Below are 26,483 nucleotides of genomic sequence, written 5' to 3'. Positions count from 1 at the left end.
CAATTGATTGTTAGAGATGGTCTAGAAATTACCAATTCTTCTATTGCAAAAATTCGTGATGTTGTTAAGTATGTTAGGAGTAGTCCTCAAAGGTTAGCTACTTTCAAAAAATGTTGTGAGAATGCAAAGATTATTTCTAAGGCATCTTTACAATTAGACTGTCCTACTAGATGGAACTCAACTTATCTCATGTTAGACGTTGCTTTAATTTTGCAAGGTGGTTTTGATAAGTTTGAAGATGTGGATTGTAGATTTGTAAGTGATTTTGGAAATAATTTGCCAAATGAAAAAGATTGGAAGTATGCTTCCCACTTTTGTAAATTTCTCAAACGATTTTATGATGTCACTTGTAAGTTGTCTGGCAGCTTATATTCCACTTCCAGTTTGTACTTTCCTGAAATAATAAAAAATTTGAAGGATTTGGAAACTTTTCAAAATAGTAATGATGTTTGCTTGGTGGAAATGGAAAAACAAATGAGAGAGAAATTTGATAAGTAGTGGGGTTCCATTGATAAAATGAATGTCATGCTCTTTATTGCTGTTGTTTTAGATCCTAGGTACAAGATGAAATATCTTAGTTCCAAATACAAAATTCATTATTCAGAGATGATTGCAAATAATTTGGTACATAGGGTAACTAAATCAATGAGAGTTTTAATTGAAGATTATAGGGTCAACGTAGAGACTAAGATTGAATCTTCGAGTCAATCACTAAGTCATGGGATTGGTCGTGTAATAGAAGTGGATGAAGATGAAGAGATGGATGAGTTTTTCTTAGAGGGGGAGAATTAAGAGAAGATGGCCGCTGAAGAAGAATTTGATAGGTATTTAGAGGAATTTTCAGAAAAATATACTCATGATTTTGATATATTGGCTTGGTGGAAAGTTAATTCTATAAGGTTTCCAATCCTAAGCCTTATTGCAAAAGATGTTTTGGCCATTCAATCTTCAACTGTAGCTTCAGAATCGGCATTTAGTACAGGAGGTCGTACTTTGGATCGTTTTAGGAGTTCTTTAACTCCTACGACAGCTGAAGTTCTCATTTGTTGTCAAGATTGGTTGAGGAGTTCCAAGAAGCCGATTCAAATTGAGAAAATAATTGAAGAACTTGAAAATTTAGAATTGGGTATGTATTTTTTTACAGTAATTATATCATTAATAATTTTTAGTTAGTATTTTATATTTTTTATTAAATCTGATTTTTTTTCTAGATATAACTCGAGACCCTGAAATTATGGAAAGCATTTTTCCAAACTATAAAATGGATTGCTGAAATAATGTGCCACATCTTCAGTGAAAAAAAGGTATGTATCAAACTTCATTTGATTGTGGGCGGTAACACATTCTCAGCTACATGAACTCATCATTTTTTATGCCTAAATGCTGAGAATAACCATGAACATTCAATTATATCCATTGTTCCTTAAAATTAAACTTTGTACTTTGAGTTTTTATTTTTAATTTTAACATCTGGTCAAAATAAAATCAAAATCCAACATGTGTTGGTATAGTGTCACGTATTCTTGTGTTGATAAAGTGCCATGTAATCTTGCTTTGATCCATCCAACAATATTTTTCATTTTTTAATTTATTTTTATATCCTAGAGAGTACATGTCCTGAGAGCATAGATTTTGGTGTTTTCATATTAGTGTCTTTTTTTGAAGCCCTACTGTTCACATAATTTTCAAATTTATGAGATCAGTTGATAATGAATATTTGTATATAATGAGTAATTAATTTTTGTTGCTAGAATACCAATAATGAACATCAGGTTATTAAAAACTAAAAAAAATGAATGATCATGCATTTTTGTTAAATTCAGTGTAAATATCTTGCAAAATTATGTCAATTTTGATATGGTTTCATTCTAAGTTGAAATAATTGAAGTTTAGCCATCATAAATTTTTCAAACCTGAATTGATATCTTGCAATTTCTTTGTAGGTCATGGAATACCATCTTTGATAAGGCATCACATCAACAGAAGCATCATTTGTTTGTATGTAGCAAAGTATTTCACTACTCAGCTGAGTACATGTTCTAAAATTGATAGTTTCATTACATTTGGTTAATGGTTGGATGTCAATGCTTCACTTTTCTGATGCTTCAATTCTATTAACCGTCAATATTTATTTACTTGTTGCAGTAAAGATGTTTTTATCTATTAATAATTGAAGATACAGTGAAAATTCATAGACTGCAGTTTTGATTGAATAGCAATTTTTTTCTAACTCTCAGCTTTAACAATTTCAAAATATTGATTGGTTAGAATTGATATCTTTATGAGACTAAATTGGTTAAAATATTATATTAGTTGAATGAATCAACAGTTATAAATAAAGCTTATAACTAGACACTGAATTGATAAATTCCAAAAGCAATAGAATTGATAAATTTTAATTGTTATACTTTGGATGACATTTTAATTGAATAAATCAACAGTTATAAAAACTAAAATAAAAATATCCATGGTTCTAGTGATATCCATACCGAACTGTACCGAACTGTTAGAACCGAATCTCCGTACCGAACCGTACCGAAAAATTAAATCCCCGTACCGAACCGAACCGATTTTTGGTACGGTTCCGGAGATCCTATTTTTAAAATTCCCGACTTTTGGTTTGGTTCCGGAGATTTGTCGATCTCCGGATTCCCCCGAACCGTGCACACCCCTACCTGCTGCTCCTCCTGCAGAAGGAGGAGCACGGGTTCCTCCTTTCGAGGAAGACGAAAAAAAATTATTTTTTTTAAAAACCATTTCGTAGCGGTTCATAAAACTGAAGAATACGATGATGGGTCGGAAGTATTTTTTATTTTATATAGTTCTTTAATAAAGTTTTAAATATAATTAACTTTTAGGATTTATTTAAACATTTTTAAAGTTGAAGGACTTATTTGTATTTTTTCAAATAGAAAAAAAGATGATATAACCCTTCTGTTTAATTATTTTTAACGTTTTCATCCTTATACTAATTAAATTGTCAAATGTTTTAAATAAAGGGTAGAGATGAAAATGAAAACTCAAAAAAAAGGTACAAATGAACTTTTTCCTAGTTCTAGGTATAAATGAAAAAATGTTATAAAATGGTTTTTTTTTAAGTAATTAGACCTTTCTTTAAAATATTGACGATCTTTACATAATAGTTTGTTACATACACTAATTCATCATTATATAAATCAATTTAAATTAATTTTAAATTAAAACTATAAATTTATATTCAAAATCTTACTTTCAAACAAATGTTCGGCAAACGGTGAAGTCCAATGAGCGATTCATAATTTTTCATTTTTTTTATAATTAGGGAAGGGGGAGCGCTAGTGGGAGAAAACGAACCCACGACCTAGCAGTTTGCCGTTAAGCGCTTATACCGTTTGAGTTATAGCTCTTATAGAGGAGAATTTAGAAAAGAATAACTAATGAGAAAGTTAATCAAATTATTAAGTTATTAATGCAATTTATGTGTATTTATAGAAATTAAATTCACCATATTTAAAAATGATTAGAAATTCAAAGTATGTTTTTGTATAGAAAAGTGTTGGAAATTTTAAAATTGAATGTAATTTTAATAGGGATTGTTTAATTTAAGGAAATTTTTTAATTGATTTCTAAAATAATTAAACTTTTCTACACACTCCTGATTATTTTTATTTTAGAAGCAATATAGGACTTTATTGTAGCACTAAAACAAGTATTAGACTTAATAACTCAAAAAGGCTAAATTTTTAGCGAAAATTCGCACTATGTCCCAGCTTTTAAAACGTCTTAATAATGTGCAAAAACGCATTACATTATCTCAAAAATGTCCCAAATTGAAAAAGGTACGTGTTGTAGCTGATTTGGTGCTAAGGTGGACTACTACCTATTGGCCATGTATGCCAAACATTAATTAAAAGATGCAAATTAATCTTTAAACTTTTTCTTTGAAAATTTTTATACCTAAATTTTTAAATTGATTCAACATAATCATCAATTTTTTTTAAATAAAATGACAATTAGACAAATTAGTTTCAAAATAATTAATTATTTTATAATTAAATAAAAAATTAAATTATTACAAATTAAATTAATTATTTATATATAAATTTATTAATCAAAATTATAATGAATTATTGTTTTAATTAATCAGTTATAATATTATCACACAATCAACTATATAAAATTGAATAATAATTATTAATATTAACTAAAAATTTAGTAACTATTCTAAATACAAAAAATATAATTAAAAATTATCCTATTCCCCTGCTTCAGTCTTGCCACCTTCATCGTCGTCAGCTGCCGTCAACATTTCAACAGTTAGTTCTAATTGAGAAAATATTTAGAAATTTCAGATTTCATGACAGCAATTCACATTTACAATTAAATTTCAGATCTCTCATTTATCAATTCAAAATAAATCGACAGTGGTTGGAACTGGGTATTAGGTAGAACACAGAAGTTCTTCGTCTCGTCGATACGGTTCCAATAGTTTGAATCGAAGTCGATTCCGAGTTCAAACGAACCAAAAAATCCCTTCTGGAATTGGCTGGCTTTTCGTCGACCGTGGGCTTTAGGGCCTGGTTATCTTAACGGGTTACAAGTTTGGACTTCGACGCCCGAATTAAATAGGGACATGCCCTTTACAGCAGATATTATAAAACTATATTTAAAACAGTACACGTGTGTTCAAAATGGTGCCTAATTCCGAAAAGAGCCCGGAAACACCATGTCCGGAAGGATCTAAAATCGATTATGTGGGAGGTAGAAGCCATGATCTTTGCGCCACTATGAACCGACGGCAACGCCGGTTCTTACTGAGTCCATGAAGCTTTTTTCGGATCGGGAACATACAAAAACAACTCCAAAACATATCAAAACGCACAAAAAAACATTCTAAAGTATACTAGAATTGAAATGTGAGGATTAAACATGTATTAATCATCCTAAATCATGCTTTTTCTAAGGTAATTTTGAAGGTAAGATGGCAAGAACATTAAGAACACATAATATGGCAATTTAACCCTAATATGCATCCTAAACATTGGAATTGAATGGATTTCGAATATATAGCATAAAACATAATAAAACAGCGCTAAACATGCTCCTAATCAATTTTTCATGGCAATTATAGAAAAAATGTTAAAAGAGCAATTGTGGCAAAAAACGACAAAGTAAAGTAACATGCATCCTAATACAAGAAGTATGATCAAGATGACATAAAAAGTGATGAGAGGTAATTTTAGGTCATCAGAAGTACCGTTCTGAGTCCTTGGCTCATTTTCCGGTAATCCGGATGTGAAATCCAACTTCGGATTAGTGGTAATAGCTTGTTCTTGAGTAATTAAAGCGTATAAGCTTATTTTCAGGAATGGAATCGACTAATTTTTGTGTGTGTGGGTATGCAATAATTCAGCTATAGCTCTAATTCTAGAATCCAGTTATGTGTTTATGGTATTTAATTACCGTATGGTGCCACCTCCAACTAAGTTGTGTTAATTGTGTATTTATAGAGGTTGTTGGTGACCTAGAGTTTTTTAAGAGGTTCAATTATGTCAGGTTTTTGAAAGAGTGTGGAAGGGTAGAGTTAGGAGTGTGAAAGAGTGTTAAGTGATGACCTTTTAGGATTAGAGTTACGTTTATACATTTACTTGAGTATTTTACATGTTAAATTCGTATTAATTAATTAATTAATTAGGTGATAACTATGTTTAAATGTATTATTTGGTGTCTAGAAGTATCAAAAAAGGCTTTTGAAACCCTATAAGTTTGAGTATGGTCAATTTTAGTCCGTCAAACTTGTAAATTGGCCCATAAACTTCTAAGATATTATAATTAGTCTAATTTCTAAACTTAAACTTTTGGTTTTTTATAGGCTAATACGACTAATTACGCTTAAATCTCTCAAGTTCACAGCTATGCACTGATCACGCCTATTTGAATTCAAACAAACGAATCGATAACTCGTCACCCAAACGAATTTCTCTGGAAATCATCATCGGACGCTTCAGTCCCTTATCACCTTTTTATCTGTCCGGAAAATAATGTTACAATAAGTCAGGATAATCAAGGCAATAAGCCAAGTTAAAACAGGGCTACAAGCCAGGTTAAATAGGGCAATAATCCATGTTAGTCAAACAAATATGCCGAGATAAACAAGGCATTAAGCCAGGTTAAAAACCAGATCAAGTATAAATACCTAATGAAGTATATATGGCTCCTACCCAGACTACTAGATATAAAAACGAGATAAGAAAGCAAAGAGCAAAGTTAAAATTTGCGATTACACTGGGCTACATGCCAAGTCAAATCAGAATCCAGTCATGCCACACAAGGTATCAAGCCGACTTATAATACAGAATAATCGAGATCTTGAAAACATAGTTGAATCAAAAGGTAAGATTTTAAGTCAAACAATAAACAAGACACATAGTAAGGTTAAACATAGAACATTCTTCAAAAACAGATATTAACTAGAAGCAACCTTAAAAAAGTAGAAGCAAATCAAGGTATAAAGCTATGAGAAAAGGAAATGAGTCAAAACACTTTAAAAAATCATGAAATACGAGAGAAAATGAAAAAGATACATTAGATTAAGATAACAAGTGTAACATATAAAATATATCGCTAGATGATTACAAAATGAATTCCACAAAAATATTCGAACATACTAGTCTAAACAAGTCTCCAGCTAGGTACACAAGACCAAACAAGCTCAAAGAATCCCAAACATCATCCAAACTCAAGCACTCAACACTCTCTCTCTCTTGCATATCTTTGTTGGAATAGTTGCCTTCTTGAACACTAAGGGGAACTTAATCTTGGAGTTGTGGAATTTCTTGGTGTTTTCTCTCTTGCGCAGCTTGGCAGGAATGGTCGTTGTCTTGATAATCTGAATGCAAGGGAACTGCACCCTTGTACATGTTGTAATACTTAGTCCGAGGAAAGCTCCAGTTGTTAGTGGAGCTATTCCCACCTCCCTCTGCTTCTTCACCGACTTGTTCTTCTTCTAGTAATCAAAAGGAACCAAAGGGCTAAGGCCATCAGCACGAGGCACCCCCGATTCAGCAATTACAACCCCTAATTTTTCTAAGGCCTCAATCTCAGGGAGGGAGCTGGAGTACGAATGGATTCAGTTATTGTCTTACCCGTGTATACCCAGTTATGGTATACATCCTTCAAGCCTTCAGGATGTGAAACCAAGAAGTAATCCCACTTCCATTATTTGAGGGAAAAGGTAACTCCCAACATGATATTTTGACTGCTCCGGTCAGAAACGAACCGAAGCACACATATGTCTCCCATCTAGAAACATCCCGTACAAGCATGAAAAAGCTTCATCATAGGTTCTATATCCAGACTACGACACTGAGCCAAGAAATAGTTGTAATGTCGAAGAGCGTTAGGGTGAAATTGTCCTAGAGGGATCAAGTAGAACTCGCTAAATCGCTCGTAATCCTTGTTGATATGAAAACAAAGGCCGAGCTAGAGATTCTCCTGGGTTATGATGATATGACCATCCGGAGATATGTCATTCAGCTGGGAATCTTTAGGGACCATTAAGAGCCCACATTCCTTAGGAATATCAAAAGTCCCACGGACCGTATCAAGGCAGCCTTGAGTGCACCGAGAGGCCACAATATTAGCCTCAATCGTATTCCAAGTTTTCTCAGATAATTTCTTCTTGTTTTTCTGTCTCCGAGATAACTTCGCGAGAGGCAACTCATCACATCGTGGTCTAATTTTTTGTCCACCCGTGTTATGGGTTTAGAAGTTTCACTTTCAGGAATAGAAGAAGTCGACTGTTCATCCTCATGAGCCGATGACCTAGAGGCAAACCCCTCACTCCGCTCTCCTGACTTGTTCTCATAGTCAAGGCCCTATTGAGTCAAAGAGTCCTCTTCCGACAAACCTAAGAAAATGAGAAAGGTGTATAGTACAAAACATGGGACCCAAGGACAAACAAGATTGTCGGTAGAAATTTCAAGTTCAAGAGATCAAAAGAAGAAAAAGGAAGACATAAAAAGAAGACAAGCATGGGAAAATCAACGGGTCTAAAACATGAAGAGACCTAAGAAACTCGAAAGAAAAAATACAAAAAATGCAAACGCCATCGATCGAGAATTTATACAGTCCAAGAACTAATAGTTAACACTAGGCTTAAGGTCTGAAAAACTACCGACTTTTTAAATTTTTTTCAATAGCACCCTCACCTTTTAATTATTTCAATAGCACCGTATTTTATATTTTCGGCTTTCAATAACACTCTAAATTAAAAAAATTAGATGATTTGATTACTATAAAAATGAAAATTTTCAAAAAAACTAAATTTAAAGGTGAAATCATACTTTTTTCTACTTGGACACTTTTAAACAAGTCCTTTAACTTTAAAAAAAAATCAAATAAGTCCTCGATAAATGAGTTTAATTTGATGATTTGTGGTGCTATTGAAAGTCAAAAATACAAAATAGGGTAAAATTGACTGTTTTACAAGGTCGAAGTGCTATTAAAAGCCAAAAATACGAAATAGGGTGCTATTGAAGAAATTAAAAGGTGAGGATGCAATTGAAAAAAATTTGAAAAAGGTCGGTAGTTTTTTAGACCTTAAGCCTTAACACTAAGAATAACCTAGAAATGATCCAAAATTGGAAAATATATTGAAAAAATTACAATCGAAGATTTTTCTCAATTGGAGAAACTTATTCAACCAACAAATATGAGAATTCATCAAACAAACGCACACAGTCTAGAAAAAAGACAGATTAACGCATTCACAAAATTGAAAAGCAAATATCAAATTAACTATATCCTAAAAAGCAGAACAACATGTAAAAATACGAGTTTAAAGATAAATTAAGATAGAGACTTACTTGCAGATGTTCTTTGAACTTAAAAATTGAGAAAACGAAGAAAATCGCACGGAACCCACAAAAGAGAGAAAAAGAAATTCGGGAAAAATTCAGAAATAAGAAAGTGGAGTAGTTATATTTTATCAAGTATAATTTTAATATTTTTATCCGGTGATTTTATAAATTGAAACATATATATTCAATCTCAAATTATATTATTTTTAGGATTTTTAATTCTATGAATTATTATTATATATAATTGATTTTTATTTCAATATTTAGAAAGTTTTATTTTTATTTTGAATGAGAATTGTGTGCTTAAAAATAGGTTTAGATTGATAGTTTGATATATTTTTTTCTATTCGCTAAATTAGCGGACTAAAATGTCGAAACTATGTTTTAGGAACATAGATGACAAAATGGTTAAAATTATGAATGTAAAAACCCATTTCGTCCTTTTTATGAACAAATATTTGTTTCTTTGTTACTCTTCAAAATCAAAAATATTATGCATATATAGTATACATATTTTATAATAACTACCAAATTAAGAATAAAGTAAAACACAAGCAAGAATATAGAGGAGCAATTATAGAAACCTTAATATAAATCACATAAGATATACTATAGTCTACATGAATACAGTTAATAATAGTAGAGACCCACAAGTAGGGGTGAGCACGGTTCGGGGGAATCCGGGGATTGACAAATCTCCGGAACCAAACCAAAAGTCGGGGATATCAAAAATTGGATATCCGGATCCGTACCAATAATCGGTTCGGTTCGGTTCAGAGATTTTATTTTTCGGTACGGTTCGGTACGGGGATTCGGTCCTAATGGTTCGGTACGGTTCGGTACGGATATCACTAAAACCACGGATATTATTTTATTTCAAATGTGATCTCTACTATATTATAATATATTATTTTGACTTTTAAAATTAATTAGCTACTCATTCATTCATATTTTTTATATTTTCAACTATCACAAGTAAATAATCATCAATAATATAAAAAGGCACAACATGTATATTATCGTTCGATTTAATATTAATTTTTTGATTATTTGATAAGGGTACTTTTAAATATTCTCAAGTCTAAAATTATATCATTTTTGTTAAAACTATGTAATTTGGTCAATGATAGAAAATAATGAATATGTGTTGTTCATATTAATTTATAAAAAATACTTTAATAATTATTAAATACTTGACAAATTCATATAATTTTCATTGAAATATATAAGTATTTTATTTTTATGTAAATTAATAATTTTTATATATATATATATATATATATATATATATATATATATATATATATATATATATATATATATATATATACTCTCTTCGTCCCGTAAAAACAGAAAAAATAGCTACTTTTTTTGTCCACAGAGATAGAAAAAGTAGTGTTAGTTCTGTGAATCACTAATTTATTATGATTTACTTCAAGAAATTAAAAGGACAATTTAGGAAAATTATCACAAATTACCTATAATTAACTACTTTCTTAATTCTTGTAAAAGATGTACTTTTTCTATCTTTACGGGACGGAGGGAGTATATAATTTCGGTTCTTCGGGTATAAGTTCGGTACTTCGGTTCGGTACGGTTCGGTTCGGTTCTCGGTACGGTTATTTATAAAAGATCCAGAACCGTACCAATAAAATTTTCGGTACGGTTCGGTTCGGGAAAAGTCAATGGTCAACGGATATTTTTCGGTCCTGGATATTTTCGGTCCGGTTTTCGGTTCGGTTTTGGAGATATCCAGGATCCGTGCTCACCCCTACCCACAAGGCCGCAACAAATCAGCTTACAAAATTTCAAGACTTTTTTGCCCTTGAAAGCATTTTTTTTTTTCAGTTTCGAAATTAATGAAACTCATGGGTTTCTCTTGAACATCAACCTATCGAATCAAAATTAAAAGCACCGCCTAGAAATGGTTAAATTTTAAGAAAAACAAACCCAATAATATCAAACTATTTCCGTGCTTGTTTAAGATTTCTTTTTCCATTTCTACACTAAACAGAAAAAAATTCTCTACTCTTTCACGTTACATATATAGATTATAATGCTATTTATAGTTGATAGCTTATATAATCAAAAACAAGCATGCAAATAGAAATTTCTTCATTTTCTTGATTGCTTCTACCACAATATAATTCACTAATTAATGTATAATAAAGATTGATCGATCGCTTCTGTTTTTATCCAATTTGCAGCAGTAGTTGTAGTAGTCACTGTCCCTTCCATATCGAAGATTTGCTGAAGAAAGCATGACGTGATTTGAAAGCTAATCAAGAAACAGTAAACAAATAAAGAAGAAGAAGAAGATATATGGTAATATGGACACTGGTTAATATATTAAGTTAAAGACATTAAAAGGCAAGAAAATGTGTATTCAACACTAAATTTTGATTAATTATGAAGAGGGTTTGGTCCGGATGGGACTAATCTCTTCTCTACACCGAATCTTGGATCAATCTGACCCGGCGGCGACGGCGGAGGTGGAGGCGTGATGAAGCGGTACTGTTGCTGCGGATTCATTCTTTGAAACTGAATGCAGAGAGAACGTGAAGTCTTGTGGGGGAAAGAACTGCAAGAAGAAGGTGGTTTATGGGTTAAAGAACGGCGGCGGTTTCTTGAAACAATTAGATCACGATCATGATTATGATCGTCGTCAAGAGAAGCTGTAACAGTAGGGTTAGGGTTAGGGTTAGGGTTTGGAAGTGTAGCAGCGATGGGTGATGAACAGAGAAGTAAAAAAATGAGGATTAAAGAAAAAGAAACGTTCATGGTGTAAGATTTTGAGAAGAAAATGAATTTTTGATGAAAAAATGGTAAGTTGGAGAGTGAAGATGATGGTGATGGAGATAGAAGAGAAGGGTTTTAAATGCAAAGCAAGAGACCCATGAACTTCAAATATATATATATATAATTTCCTCAAAAATAATTAAAATTGAAGTCATAATGAAATTAGTCACGAATATATGTAGGTGTTAGAGAAGTGCATTTCTATTTAATTTTTTGTAGGGACGTTAAACGACATGTAATTAAAGATATAGCACAATATGAAAACTGAATGGCCATCAATTCATATGCACTACTTCATCATACTTATAGCTTTTTCTTTTAAATCTTCAATTTCTATTTCATTAATTCATTATTTTTTGCTCAAAAGAAAATTAAATATATCAGTTAGGTTAATTTTCTCAAATAAACTAAAATACCATTGTCAAAAAAATCAAGCCTTTTCAATTTTTTTAGAAATTTATCGAAATCTTTCAAAAGCAATCGATTTACAATTAGCTGAAAATCTATTTAATTTTTCAAAATTACCAATGAGCTTTAACGCAAATGGTATAAGCATTAAATAGAAAACTGCTACGTCGTGGGTTCGATTCTTCCCACAAGCGCCCCTCATCCCCCCCCTCCAAATTATCAAAAAAAAAATTCAAAATTAATTTAATTATGTCTATTTGGTAATTGAACTTTTTTAATAATTTGGAAAGTAAAAAAGATGACAATTGAGATGTTATATAATTCGGATAAATCAATTTTAAAAAATATTCAATCGATCTTGAAAATTTAGATAGATTTTCAGCGAACTGGCCGTAGTGGAATAAATATATAACTTTTGAAAGATTTGAATAATTTTTAAAAAAATTATTAAACCATGATTAAATTTGAAATTTTGAATATCTAAATATAGTAATTACTCATGTCTTAAGCATGTTATTAACTTTTTAAAGTAATTTAAACCAGACTAATTTGATTTAGAGGTTGGGAGAGTTAGAAACTGATTTGAAATTGTTTATACCGGTCCAAAAACAGAAATCTAGAGAAATCAAACGGGTTTATTTAGAGAATAAGGCACATGCAAGCCATTATTTTAGTGTAGATTTTAATAAGAGATTGAATCTTATCAGAGTCGTTTTTCTTCTTAATAATAGGAGTTAAAATCGAATTAGGACTTTAGACTATGGTGGCTATAAATAGCTCATCATTTTTTTTATTTTTTTTTTATCATTCAATCAATATCAATCAATCAATCAAAAATCAAAGCATAATCCCTCAATCCCTGGATTGTTCTTAATTTAGGAGTAAATTGATATAATCTCGCTTGGCTTTCTTAACCTTCAGATTAATCCTTATAGATTTTTTGTTAACTCAAAGCCATGTGTGAATCTGAACATCGGTTCGGTTAGAGCATCAAACCTAAACAGTTCCCATTAATAAATTCAAAGATTCGAGTAAGAATTTATTTCGCTGCGAACATCTTTTGGCGACTTCACTGGGGATCTGTTTATGGTTAGAAAAAAACCTACCTTTCTAAAGACGATTAGAGGCAAACTCGGTCTTGGCGTCGAATTCAACTGGGAAGGAAGGGCGAAGTTTTGGACGATTTAGACTCAGATATCACAACAATCGTGGCCAAAGACAAACAAACACAACAGCTGCAAAAGGGGACTCTGCCGCACCGTTGATGTAGTTAGTAGTTCCATGGCCAAGAACACCGAATTGGATATTGAGAAAGAATTAGAAAACTATTCGCGCCATCTCCCGTTGACTCGTCCATCTTTATCGCAAGCCGATTTTTGACAATGAGAGACGAAATTGCTCAAGAAAATCGGTAAATGTTTGATGGAGATGCAACAGGTGTCTGAGGTGATGAAGAATGCCATGTCCGATAAAACAACGGTCCAAAGACAAACTAGAAACAATTTGGATAGTTTGAATACGGCGATGAAGAATATGGGCAAGCTCTTAGCCGGACATTCCGCGGTCGAGCAAGTTAGAAAAGGGCCGAACAAAACCAGACACCGAATAGGTTCATATATCAAGGAAGTTCGGCCGAATAGGTATAGAAGCCGAACAAGATGGGATCCACATACAGCTCAGTGAAGATATTGACAAGGCCAGAAGGGGTGTCCATCAACAAAGGCAAAAATGGGGCCCTGAGCGCAGAAAAACCTCAGACAAATGGGCCTTTTAAGAACCTATATGAGAATACTCCTTGTGGCGAGTACACAACCATAGAGGGGGTGAACCAAACATATACAACCGAGAGCAACAGGTCAACGAATTGGAAAAGTTGGGTGTAGACCTCAGGCCGATGCCTTAGCCATTATACATGAAGCCTACCCCGGTTGGGTTGCTAAGTTTATCCTTTTCCAAGGGGGTACAAAGTCCTTGAGTTCATCTTGTTCTCGGGAGAAGAGCGAGGACAGTCTACAGTATTATATGGACAACATGTATGATTAAGATGAGATATACCAGATATGCCCATTAAATGAATGCAATCGATAAGTCAAGTACAAGAGTTTTGGTAGTGTCCATCAAACCCAGTCTTTTGGTCCGATGCAATACGATCTCATCCATAAGAGCGTGAGTTGTCTAGTCGGTAGAAAATCCATTTCCTAGCTTAGCTAGGTGGCGACTTCATTTTTCAAAACCTTTCCATATCCAAAGTCAGCCATAAGTCTGGGCGAGCGGCTCCCAAACCTCGCTCCGCTCCCAGGCATGCTATCATGACAGGAGAGTTTCTGTGACTCAACACTTTGAAGGTGAGCTGTCGAGGGATCCATATGTCTTGATATATGTTAACTTTCTCGCCATTTCCTATTCTCCATCTGGTTCCAAATGCAATGATATGCCTTGCTCCGATTATACTCTTGTAGGTATAAGAAGCCATGCGAAGGACCCCTACTTTCATAAATCTACAATTTATGAAGTATTTGTGCTTGCAAACCTAACTAAAAAGGCTTTGAGGTTTGGTTAGAATATTCCAAGATTTCTTTGCTAATAGACTTTTGTTAATAGACTCAAAATCCTTGAATCCCATTCCACTAAATTTTTTAGGTTGTCATAACAACTCCCATCTTGTTTCTATTTCTTGCGATGCTTCCCCACCGGAATCTGTTGCATAGCCTCTCTAATTCACAAAGTAAGGCTTTAGGAATTATGAAATAGTTCATTGTATAATTTGTAATTGATTGGATTATAGCCTTTATCAACACTTCCTTCCCTCCATATCTGAAGCTTTAGCTACATTCTATCCTTAATGGATTTGAACCTAGCTCATTTTCTTCTTCGCACTGTTGATGGTAGATCCATATATTTTTCGTGACAAGCTTTAACATGAATTTGCAAATATTCTGGATAGCTTGTTGAGTAGGCATATTAGTACATTTGCTAAAGCTTAGAGCTGATTTGCTAAAATTAATGAGTTGGCTAGAGGCTCTACCATAGTCCTGCAGGATCTCTTTAATACAACAGAATTCTCCACTGAAGCCCTTGCAAATAAAAGACTATCATCTGCAAAAAATATGTGAGAAATATGGAGACACTCTCCACAAAAAATTAAACCCTGGATTTTATTAAGCTCCACAACCTTGTTGATTAAAATAGAGAGGCCCTTACCACAAATGAGGAAAATGTAGAGGGATAGGGGGTCCCTTGTCTCAGCTCTTAGGAATAATGTTCCCATTAACAAAACCATTCAATAGAAGAAAAAAAATCTCACAGAAGTAACGCAGTTCATAATTTTCCTAATCTGGCCATCATTAAACCAAAATTTCATCATCATAACTACAATAAAAACCCATTCAACTATGTGAAAAGCCTTAGACATATCTAACTCAAGAGTTGATAGAGCATTCTTTTTTCTTTTTACTCTTCTTTATTTGGTGGACACATTTAAACCCAAGTAAGGCACTATCATTAATTTGCCTTCCTTCAATAAAGGCACTCTTAGACACATCAATCAAACTACCAAGGACCCTTTTAAGTCTAATAACAAGAGATTTAGACACTATTTATAAATGACATTAATAGGTCTAAAATCTGCCAAAAAAACATAATGTTAGACTATTCTGTTTTCTTTTGGATCAACACAAGCTAGAGACTTGAATTTAGAATTAGGAATTTTTACAACCCAAGTGTTTCATATGAAAACAGAACACATGTATGCTGACATGAACAACAATTGAAATTATCGAACTAGTCATTCAACCGATCAAATAACTTTTGTCATTTAAGGTAAACGAGCCAATTATTGATTGAAAAATTAGAATTCATATGCAATCTTGCTTCACACAGTACGAGTATTCCATGCTATTACTTGAATGATCAAATAAACATTAAAAATTGTTACATCAAATTAAAAAAAAGTGATCAATAAGAGCAATCCTTCAACTCTTGAAGAAAAGCCTCCTCTAACAGAAATCTAGACTCCTTCATTAATTAAGGACTCAACCTAAACATCAAAACACAAGACTTCATTTGATTAAGAGCACCATGCCTATCAAAATCATCTTCTTTTACCATACTCCTTAAATCCTCAACATTCAATTTCTACAAAACCCAACACAGCTGAATTCCTTTTCAGGCTCTCAAAGTGATCAATCCCTTTTCTTTATCCATCTAAGGACTGGACCCATTGCATAACTTGTTGAGAAAGTTTCCGATTCGGCACAACAGACAAGTAATCATGGAAATTTGTTGGCTATAAAGACGTCATACATTGTAAAAAGATTAAAGATTTTGAGCAGTTGGAAGGAATTATAGAAGTGTTTTTTCTTCTTCTTCTGATGAATGGATTAGTTGATTAGTGCGTTTATTTCTATAAATGAGAAATGACTTTTTCAAGAAAGAGGATGACATTGAAGACAAATAATTACTTTATGTTCTGCTCTGGTTCGTTTCTTATTTGAAGATTTTTTTCTTCTGCTAGATCCTTTCCATGAGATTAAGAGAAGAAGAGAAAAGAAAAATATAAGGTAAGTTTTTTTAACATAGGCTATACTTCAATAAATGAAGTGAAAGTATTTATATACAGAGATAACAACTCCTCATCACAATAAGAGAGTGATATCAAAATCAAATGATGATACTGTAAAACAGTCATTTAATAGGGCTTTTTAACTACAAAATGAGCCACCCAAATATATATATATATATAAAGTGACCGAAAAATTAAACTGAAACTAATTATCACTTCAAATCCCTGCACCAATAAAGAAAAAATGTGATTGTTCCTTTAAAGATGAGATGATATTATAGTAACAACTTTTTCATAGGTGTCTAAAATTTCGATAACTTTGCCATAATTAAATAATCCAAAAATTAACCAAATAAAATAAAATTAGCCATTAAATATAAGTCTATGTTTACTTTGTTTGTACAAGGTATTTTAATTTATTTATGACTATTGGATGAATTTTACTAATTTTCTTCCAATAGAAAAATAAATAAAATAAATACAACAAAAAAACCATAGAGAAAGCCATCAAATAATGTTATTGCCATAAATACCAATTCACTTGAAACATTCTATTATGCTACCATGATATATATACCATATTTATAAAATATGAATTTTCTTTTTTATATTAGTTATAACACAACGAATTAATCAAATTAACTAAGCATATGTTTTGAGGTACCTGTTTTCGGTGTTGAATAACTCCATATTCCATCTAAAATTAAAGATATTGCCAAATATATAAACTTTACCCTTTAAGAGCATCTATTATGGAGTCTTTAATGAGATAATTTTTTTTTAATATAAAGATATAATATAAAACGATGCGTCAATAAATTTTTATTTAAACACTAGAAATAATTTTTTATTTAAATATAATAAAAATATTTTTTCTTATGACTTTTTCAATTATTTATTTTAAAATTATAAATTATAATCATTAAATTTAAAAAATGTTAAATAAAATTAATTTTCACTTTTTATTACTAAAACCTCTTTATTTATTTAAATATACTTTTAAAAGTAATAAAATAAAATATTAAATAAAACTAATTCCATTTAAGATGCTATAAAGGGAAAGTGCCAATAATGTGATATATAATCACGCTAAGTTTTATATAAATAAGTATTTGCTTGCTAAAGAAAGAAAATAAAATATATTAAAGTTAAAATAAAATATGTATGTATAGTTTGATTTATGTGATATTCTGCATTTCCCCCAAATTCTTTTATAGATGCAAATTGCAATTTGTTTCTTGTATGCAAAAGTAAATAATTGCTTAAATTATGCATGCCTAAATCATTATAAGACCCTTCATTTTTTGATGGTTTATAGACTTAATGATTGTAAAAATTATCTATAATTATTAAAAATTGTATATAAAATAAATGATAGGAAATCTAACCTTAATGATGAGTGTTAGAAATCAAACCTGGATGAGGATGAAACAAAGCAGTAATCACCATCAACACTGCCACCGCTGAAATTCAAATAACCCACTTCTCTTCTTCGATTGCCCCTTTTCATTTTACTTATTAAAATTGTATATAACTTAGTGATTAGAAATCTAAGCTTAATTATGAATCCCTAGATCTTCATAAAGTGACCCCGACGTTGTTGAAATACGAGCCGATGATGTTTTCTCCGCTATTGTTGAAATATATAGTTACGTTAACCGCCATGAAAGAAAATACTCCCTCGTCTCATTCTAATTGAACACTATTTCCTTTTTGGGTGTCTCATTCTAATTGACACTTTCTATTTATAGAGTACTTTTCACACTACTTTTCTCTTTATACCCTTTTCAATTAATGCATTTAGAAAGCATATTTTTGAAAAGTTGTGATGCATTTAATGTAATATAAGCATATAAAAGTAATGTTACTAAAATTTCTTAAATAATGTGCAATTGAAATTTTCTCAATTAGAATGGGACGGAGGAGTATAAGATAAGTTAATTTATGTATAAATAGCAATTAAGGAAGAATAAAGTTATTGGAGAAGATGAAGAAGAGTTAAATGGTTTTAGTGAAGATATATGGTAAGTTTAAGTGCCACATAGATTAATTAAATTGGCTTTTTCAATGCCACATAAGTCACGTTAACGGTTCAACACGCTTCCGTTAGACGGTGTGTTTAATTGTTCCGTTTTTATAACGTTAGGGTCACTTTGAGACCAATAAAAACATTAGTGGCACAGGTGAGAACGGGCAAAACATTAGGTTCATTTTTGCACCTTTTTTCTTATTGTCGTTCATAAGTCCTATTCTTTGACAATGATGAACTAGTATGGTTTCCGCAAAGAATATGCTTAGATCTCTTTAGATCAGTAGCAATGGCATGTCTATGATAACATTGGGAACCCAAATTCTCCATTTTTATCAAGAATCTTACCATCACCATGAAGATCCATTTTATTCTGTTATTCTTTGGTCTTTTAATTTCTCCTTGCTTCTCCAAACCCAAAATCACAGTTACTCCGGCCATCGTCAAAAATTCCGGTGACACTATCACCATAACCTGGTCAAACATCGATTTACCTTCAAATCTCGACTGGGTGGGTCTCTATTCACCTCCTAACTCACCACACGATCACTTCATCGGCTACAAATTCCTCTCTTCATCGCCCAATTGGCAATCCGGGTCGGGCTCCATTTCACTACCCATCACCAATCTAAGATCCAACTACACCTTCCGGATCTTCCGCTGGACCGAATCAGAAATCAACCCGAAACTTCATGACCACGATCACAACCCGCTTCCGGGAACGGCCCATTTGTTGGCGGAATCGGAGGAGGTCGGGTTCGTGTCGGGTGGGGATAGGCCGGAGCAGATCCATTTGACGTATACGGATATTGAAGATGAGATGCGGGTTATGTATGTGGCGGGTGATAAAGAAGAGAGGGCTGTGAAATGGGGAGAAGCTGATGGAGAGTGGAGTCACGTGAGTGTGGCACGTGTGGTTAGGTATGAGCGAGAGGATATGTGTGATGCTCCTGCTAATGGAAGTATTGGGTGGAGAGACCCTGGTTGGATCCATGATGCTGTAATGAATAAGTTAAAGAAAGGTTTTAGATATTATTATCAGGTAAAAGTTTAATCTATTTGAACTTTTTTTATATCATTGGTAGAATCTAATTATGTTAGCTGTTAGTAGTTAGATTCGTAAAGAACTGGCGCTACTGAGACTCGAAATCGAAACCTCTATTAGCCTTCTTATATGCTTGTGTTCCTTTATGTTAATCTTTTGTTATTAATGACAGGTTGGAAGTGACTCTAGAGGTTGGAGTTTAACTCGGAGCTTTGTGTCGCGGAATGGAGACACCGATGAAGCAGTTGCGTTCTTGTTCGGAGATATGGGAACTGCAACTCCATTTTCCACCTTTATTCGCACACAGGACGAAAGCATAGCAACAATGAAATGGATCCTTCGTGACTTGGAAGCTATTGGTGACAAGCCTTCTTTTGTTTCACATATAGGAGATATCAGCTATGCAAGAGGCTACTCATGGATTTGGGATCAATTTTTTACTCAGATTGAGCCAGTTGCGTCCAGAGTACCTTACCATGTGTGTATTGGTAACCATGAGTATGATTGGCCTTTACAACCCTGGAAGCCTGATTGGGCTACGTATGGAACTGATGGAGGTGGGGAATGCGGGGTTCCTTACAGTCTTAAATTTAATATGCCTGGAAACTCTTCGGAGCCAACTGGTTCCCGAGCGCCTGCCACTCGGAACCTTTACTACTCTTTTGATATGGGGGCTGTGCATTTTGTGTACATATCAACTGAAACCAATTTCCTAGTTGGGAGCAGCCAACATAACTTTCTAAAGCAAGATCTAGAATTGGTAAACCGAAGCAAGACACCTTTTGTGGTCGTCCAAGGGCACAGACCAATGTATACCACAAGCCATGAAACCAGAGATACTGCCCTGAGGAACAAAATGCTTGAGCACCTAGAACCCTTATTGGTTAAATATAATGTCACCCTTGCATTGTGGGGTCATGTTCATAGATACGAAAGGTTTTGTCCGGTAAATAACTTAAAATGTGGAAGCACTTGGAAGGGATTTCCAGTCCATGTTGTAATTGGAATGGCAGGACAAGACTGGCAGCCTATATGGCAACCAAGAGTTGACCACCCAGATGATCCTATCTTTCCTCAACCTGAGCGGTCCATATACCGTGGAGGTGAATTTGGATATACTAGATTGGTCGCCACAAAGGATAAACTGACATTTTCTTATGTCGGAAACCACGATGGGGAGGTCCATGATATGGTGGAGATGTTTGCATCAGGTGAAGTTTATAGTGGGAACGGTGGTGGTAGTGGTAGTAATGAGGTTTTGGGTGCAAAACTGGAGATGGTTGCAGATTCGACGTTCTCGACATTTGTCAAGGGTGCAAGTGTCTTGGTGCTGGGGGCTTTCATAGGCTATATTCTGGGGTTTATATCACATGCCAGAAAGCAGAGTGGTGAAAGAGGCAACTGGAGTCCTGTAAAAAGTGATGAAGTTGAAGCAGTCTGAACTTTGGACTAGTGATTGATTCAGAATTTTCTTCCATGTATTTGAAAATCTGTTCATATGGATATAATGGATTCTGTACTCTACACGAAGTTCCTGCCTGTTTGGGCAAGCCGAGTAGGAACCTTAAAAAAGTATGAGTTCAATGTACTTTATCTTGTTGAAGTTGTAAGTGTACTGGATTCTGCCCTTTTTAGCCACAACAAATCTTTGTATAAATAGTTGGAAAAAAAATACAATAAAATGAAATTCTTTGTTGCTTAATAGTAATCTATTTTACACAAAAACTTATCAAGTCCTACGTTTGAGCATTTTGTTTTCATTTTTTATTTCAGTATTTTCCGTTTCGGTGTTTCCTTTCAGTATAGATGAAACAGGTGTGCTTTGCAGAATGCAGAATCATTCTTGCAAATAAATTAAGTAGGAAGTTGCAGCATATTGAGATTCTACTGTTGTCATCTCGAGCATTGCTTTCTATTAGGCAATTTAGCTTTTAGACCATATTTTAATGTTTGGACAATAATTCAATATTTTTCTTTAATTTGAATCAGCTTGTCTGCACACTTTTGTAGTGATTCATGTCTGAATTTGTCAGTGTGTTTTGCCATCAAACTTCTAGTTCTGGTTGTCTCGTTCAATTTTTTATTCGATCTATTTTATTTGTTTGGTTTGCATCAAAAGTAAACTGAAATTATTTTCTGAGATCAAACTGAAGAATCAAATTTATAATTTCAAATGAACCAAACTGTTTTATCGATTCAGTTTTTTTTTTTGCACACCGCTAACTGGCATCGTCATCAACACACCTAGAAACCATTTTAGTTTTTTTGTTTCTTTTAGTTTCAATGTAAATTCCAACGCAAACAAATTCCATTGTAAATTCAGAATGAGTAAACTAACTTTGCCCAATTTTACACAACTGTACAGGCATTATACTGTTAACAGACAAAATAATAGTATGTCTATATAGACAACGAGGGAAAATTTTTGGTGATTCGTAGCTTTACAGTCTCACTTGCCAACCAAATGGCGTGCACGTTGATTGGCGCCTTTCACTCGAGAGTTCAGCTCATCCACATCATCACCAAGATAATCAAGGGCTTTGGTTTGCCTGCATTTATCATAATTCATTAGAATACAAGAGAGTTCTGCATTTAGATTTCTAGTCCATGCTGTTTAATATTCCTACAATGCCAACTTATGAACTATTGCATGAAGAACACATGCAGAATTTGTATCATTTTAGTTTACTGTATTTGATAAGAAGATAGATAACTGACCTTTCAATTTCACTTCCCATGTCAGCAGCCATACCCTTCAAATCACCCAGTATATTACTCAAATCTGAAAGTGCATCGTCCTGCTTTGCTTTCTCTTGCTGGAAAATTTGCAAATATTCAAGTTCAACCAACAGACTGAAACTGCTAGAATGTGCAAATTCCTATGTGCATATGTAGTACGGAAACAAAAACGCTAGAACATAAAACACCGAAGCAATTTTTTTAATAAAAATAGGTTATAAATGAGTTTCGGTGTTTCATAAGAGTTCTTGGAAACGGAAATAGAATGCCAAAGTATGGACTTGAAAAGTTTCCGTGCAACATAGTATTCACCAATTAAGGACAAAAACAAACCTCTACAATTTGTATGGCAGATGTTGGTTCGGAAGGAGGTGTTACTGGAGCTGAATGCCCCCGTTTACCTCCTAAACCAAGTTTCTCTCTTTGTTCTTTGTGTTTTTCATTTTTCTTTGATGGATTATCTGTAGCCAACGGAGTACATTACAGTAACTCAAGATATATGTATATATAATAAATTAAAAAGTAAACTTCTGTCAGGATAAAATACCTGCTGTAATCATTGGCCCTGTTATTTGCTTGGTCTTCTTAGGTTTCCAAGTCTTAGAGAACATTCCTCCAAGATTGTTTAAAAGCTTTTCTCCCTGATATTAATAAATATAAAAGTCGGCACTCGTCAGGTATCCTTAAATTTTATCACATAATTGGAATCTCCGAAACAGGAAAATGCACAAACTTCTGACAGATACAATTCTTGTCAGGACAAATTCTTTAGTGGTCATCCAAGGGCACAAACTTCTGTCAGGACAAATTCTTTCTTGCTATGTAACGTGAAAATAGAAACGTCGAAACAGGAAACGCCGAGAATAGGTTAAAAATATAAAGTTTTGGAATTTTAAAAGCATTTCTGAAACGTAGAGTTTAAGAATACTATGATATTTAAACCGAGCTTTACCTTGGTAAGATCCTTTTCCATATCGACAGCCATCATGTGGGTTCTATTGATCTGCTCACCCTGATTATGCAACATATCCAGAGTCTTGGTAGCATCCTGTCTGATATCTTCAGCAATTTTCAGACAATTATTAACAGAACTTGTCGTCTCCTCCGCCTTATACTTGGCATAATTCTCGAGTTCTTGAACACTTTGGTTTTCCAATCCTCCCGAGTCACGAAATCCATTCTTGTATTTATCTCTACCATAATCGTCAAAATTGTCATCGGGGATATTGAGATTGGGTTCAGAATTAGCTCGTTTCGCAGTAGATTGATGCGTTTGCTTGGCGTTGGATTCATCATTTGGTTTATTCCCGGGCGATCTCAAAAAACCAAACATTTTGATTATTTTTCAAGAAACTTTCAATTGCGTACCTAAATATAAACAATGTCAATTAGGAAATCAATAAAAAACAAAGGAAATGATTAATTATAATTCATGAGTAGAGTAAAATGATAATACCAGAAAAAAGGGTAGGTGTTGGGATGTATTGGAATGTGGAAGAAATGTTTTTTTTTTGGAAAGTGAAAGAAGAGGGGTAGAAGGCAATTTGAGAAGAGAGGAAATAGGAAATCAAACAGATGTTAGGTGTCGCGGAAAAGGAGACGAGACGACACCCCTTTCTCTTGTAAATTTGGTTTTTTTGTTGTTGGGTTCGGAACTTCTGATCATATATATGGGTCTAGAAGTTTGGAGTTAAGAACCGGGTTATTTCTCAGATTGTTCCTTATAGGAAGAGTATTTCCCATTTTATGTCTAATTTTTAACGAACAAAGGGTCAACGCGCCCCCTAAACTTGTAACACGGGGTCATCTAACCCAATTTATACTTTTTTGAGCAACTAACCCCAAAACTCTTCAATTTTGGGTCAAATAACCCATAATTATATTTTTTAAATGTGTAAAATATAAATCGAAGGCGATGGATGCAAAAAGGTAATTAGATATTTCCCTAATTGTTGCGATATAATTATTCTAAATCTATTTTTTAAAATAAAAATTTAAATTATGGGGTTATTTGACCCAAAAATGAAGAGTTTTGGGGTTAGTTGCTCAAAAAAGTATAAATTGGGTTACATGACCCCGTGTCACAAGTTTAGGGGGCGCGTTGATCCTTTGCTCAATTTTTAACTAACTCCCACTTTATGCCTTTTTTTTAGCAGGTACAAAATTTAATGCTGCTTGCCAAATCATTTGGCGAGCAGCTCTTAATCACCACAAATGATTTGGCTAGCAGCCTTAATAAATAAATAAAAAATCAAATGATTAAAAACCAACCAAAATTAAATTTTGAAATTAAATTTTTAAGGGTTAGAATTTTAAAGTTAAATATTTAAGGTTAGAATTTAGGGGTTATAACTTGACTTTAAAATTCTAACCTTTAAAAATTTAACTTTGAAATAATGGTTAATATTTAATTATTATATTATTTATTTTAACCTCTAAAATTTTAATTCCTAAATTATAACCTTTAAAAATTTAATTTTGAAATTTAACTTTGAAATTCGTGGTTAAATTTTTAAGTTACAATTTAGAGGTTAAAGTTTTAGAGGTAAGAATTAGAATGGGTTAAAATATTTAATATAATAATTAAATATTAATGATTTGTAAATCATTAGCTAACGATTAAAAACCAACCAACTAAATTTTTAATCATTTATTAAGACTGATTTGGCTAGCAGCCTTAATCTGTTCTTAATCACCACATGTGTGGTGATTAAGAGCTGCTCGCCAATTGGCGAGCAGCATTAAATTTTGTACCTGCTCGCCAAATCATTTGGCAAGCAGGTATAAAAAAGGCATAAAGTAGGAATTAGTTAAAAATTAAGCACAAAATGGAAAATACTATTTCTATAAGGAACAAACTGAGAAATAACCCGTTAAGAACCAATAGTTATGGGGTTCATAATTAAGACTCGTTCATAACATTTCATGTACCCTATCCTAAAAAAATGAGCATGAAATGCACCTATTGTTAAACATTTTGAGAAAGCCATAAATATGTCAACATAAAAGAAATACTTAAATTATAAAAGTACCTTCCAAACTAAAAAAACATGAGATAGTTTAAAGATACATCTCTAACACAAAACGCACAAAATGAAATATTTTAAATGCAAATTGAGAAACTTTCCGGTGCAAAATGAGAACTATTTTTAAAAGTGCATATTCAACATTTAACTGTTTTTATATCGTTTTTGTAATCTTTTTAAATATTTTAGCTTGACATTTGATGTTAAAAAAGCCAATAAAATAATTTAGGAATAATTAGGATCGCGAATTTAGATCAAAATTATAAGTTTTTCTATTTTTTAATTTTTTCTAAAAGAGGCGCTCAGTCGGAATCCGCTTGTTCACTCCGACTTACGGCACCTGGTAACCTATAGTGGGATGAAGGCGTCATTTGATCGTGCGAGGACTACTATTTATAATGACCGATATACATCATTCCTTATTTTTGATGCATAAGGGCATCTCCAACAATAACCCTCAAAATAGTGTGATTTTTACACTAAAACTACACTGCTACAGTATTTCATCTCAAACAATTAACTCTATTTTTCACTCTAAAAAAATATTCTCAGCATATTCCTAAATAATAAAATTTTAAACATTTTACACTTACACCCATGAACTATTCAACACTTACAAAATACATTTATATATTTATTTATAATAAAATATATTATTAATTTTAATAATATATTTACTAAATATGTTTATATATGTATTTTTAATTATATTTGCTAATTTTAAAAATATTAATTAAATAATAAAAAACATTAAATATACTTTATTTATAAAGAGTTCCATTAATTAATACAAAAAAATTACTTAATGTTATATATTTAAATTTCCGATTAAATCGAACATTCTTAATTTGGACTATATTGTAACAAAAACTAACAAATATTTAATAATGAAATTTATAATAAAATAGAAAACTAAAAATAAAATAGAGTTACTCTATTTAGTTCTCCAACAATACTCTATTTTAAGGTACACTATAATAGAGTGATTCTATATATAGAGTAAAAAAATAAGATACACTATAATAAAGTTGGATAT

At 32.6% G+C, this 26,483-nt stretch overlaps 3 protein-coding genes across 4 annotated transcripts; 1 reads left to right on the top strand and 2 right to left on the bottom strand.

Moving 5' to 3' along the window:
- Positions 1 to 10,794: 10,794 nt before the first annotated feature.
- Positions 10,795 to 11,738, bottom strand: LOC126688088 (CLAVATA3/ESR (CLE)-related protein 9). Its single transcript, XM_050382661.2, has one exon. It carries the CDS (start codon positions 11,619 to 11,621, stop codon positions 11,244 to 11,246), a length of 378 nt encoding a protein of 125 aa, XP_050238618.1. The 5' UTR covers positions 11,622 to 11,738; the 3' UTR covers positions 10,795 to 11,243.
- A 7,115-nt stretch (positions 11,739 to 18,853) lies between these two features.
- Positions 18,854 to 21,384, top strand: LOC126687247 (probable inactive purple acid phosphatase 2). Its single transcript, XM_050381729.2, has 2 exons — positions 18,854 to 19,679; positions 19,855 to 21,384. The coding sequence occupies exons 1-2, from the start codon at positions 18,993 to 18,995 to the stop codon at positions 21,121 to 21,123; spliced, it is 1,956 nt and encodes a 651-aa protein (XP_050237686.1). The 5' UTR covers positions 18,854 to 18,992; the 3' UTR covers positions 21,124 to 21,384.
- A 588-nt stretch (positions 21,385 to 21,972) lies between these two features.
- LOC126686300 (putative SNAP25 homologous protein SNAP30) lies at positions 21,973 to 24,054 on the bottom strand. 2 transcript variants are annotated; one of them, XM_050380339.2, is made up of 6 exons: positions 23,878 to 24,054; positions 23,374 to 23,789; positions 22,969 to 23,062; positions 22,755 to 22,882; positions 22,401 to 22,498; positions 21,973 to 22,231 (listed from the first exon to the last, which is right to left on the bottom strand). In XM_050380339.2, the coding sequence occupies exons 2-6, from the start codon at positions 23,752 to 23,754 to the stop codon at positions 22,132 to 22,134; spliced, it is 801 nt and encodes a 266-aa protein (XP_050236296.1). In that variant the 5' UTR covers positions 23,755 to 23,789; positions 23,878 to 24,054; the 3' UTR covers positions 21,973 to 22,131. The 2 variants fall into 2 exon arrangements, with proteins under 2 accessions (XP_050236296.1, XP_050236297.1); XM_050380340.2 differs by lacking the exon at positions 23,878 to 24,054 and having other exon boundaries at positions 23,374 to 23,842.
- Positions 24,055 to 26,483: the final 2,429 nt, after the last annotated feature.

This window comes from Mercurialis annua, linkage group LG6, assembly GCF_937616625.2.
Source record: "Mercurialis annua linkage group LG6, ddMerAnnu1.2, whole genome shotgun sequence".
In the NCBI taxonomy this organism is placed as follows: Eukaryota; Viridiplantae; Streptophyta; class Magnoliopsida; order Malpighiales; family Euphorbiaceae; genus Mercurialis; species Mercurialis annua.
Note: the sequence above shows the minus strand (reverse complement) of the source record. Positions and strands in the feature narration are given on the sequence as shown.

Bases quoted from the DNA above. Each gene is read 5' to 3' on its own strand.
- LOC126688088 (XM_050382661.2), bottom strand. From the start codon at position 11,621: ATGAACGTTTCTTTTTCTTTAATCCTCATTTTTTTACTTCTCTGTTCA.
- LOC126687247 (XM_050381729.2), top strand. From the start codon at position 18,993: ATGAAGATCCATTTTATTCTGTTATTCTTTGGTCTTTTAATTTCTCCT. The intron at 19,680-19,854 runs GTAAAAGTTTAA...TATTAATGACAG, and splicing joins GTTTTAGATATTATTATCAG to GTTGGAAGTGACTCTAGAGG.
- LOC126686300 (XM_050380339.2), bottom strand. From the start codon at position 23,754: ATGTTTGGTTTTTTGAGATCGCCCGGGAATAAACCAAATGATGAATCC. The intron at 23,063-23,373 runs GTAAAGCTCGGT...TATTAATATCAG, and splicing joins TGGAAAAGGATCTTACCAAG to GGAGAAAAGCTTTTAAACAA. The intron at 22,499-22,754 runs GTTTGTTTTTGT...CAAATTTTCCAG, and splicing joins CTGCCATACAAATTGTAGAG to CAAGAGAAAGCAAAGCAGGA.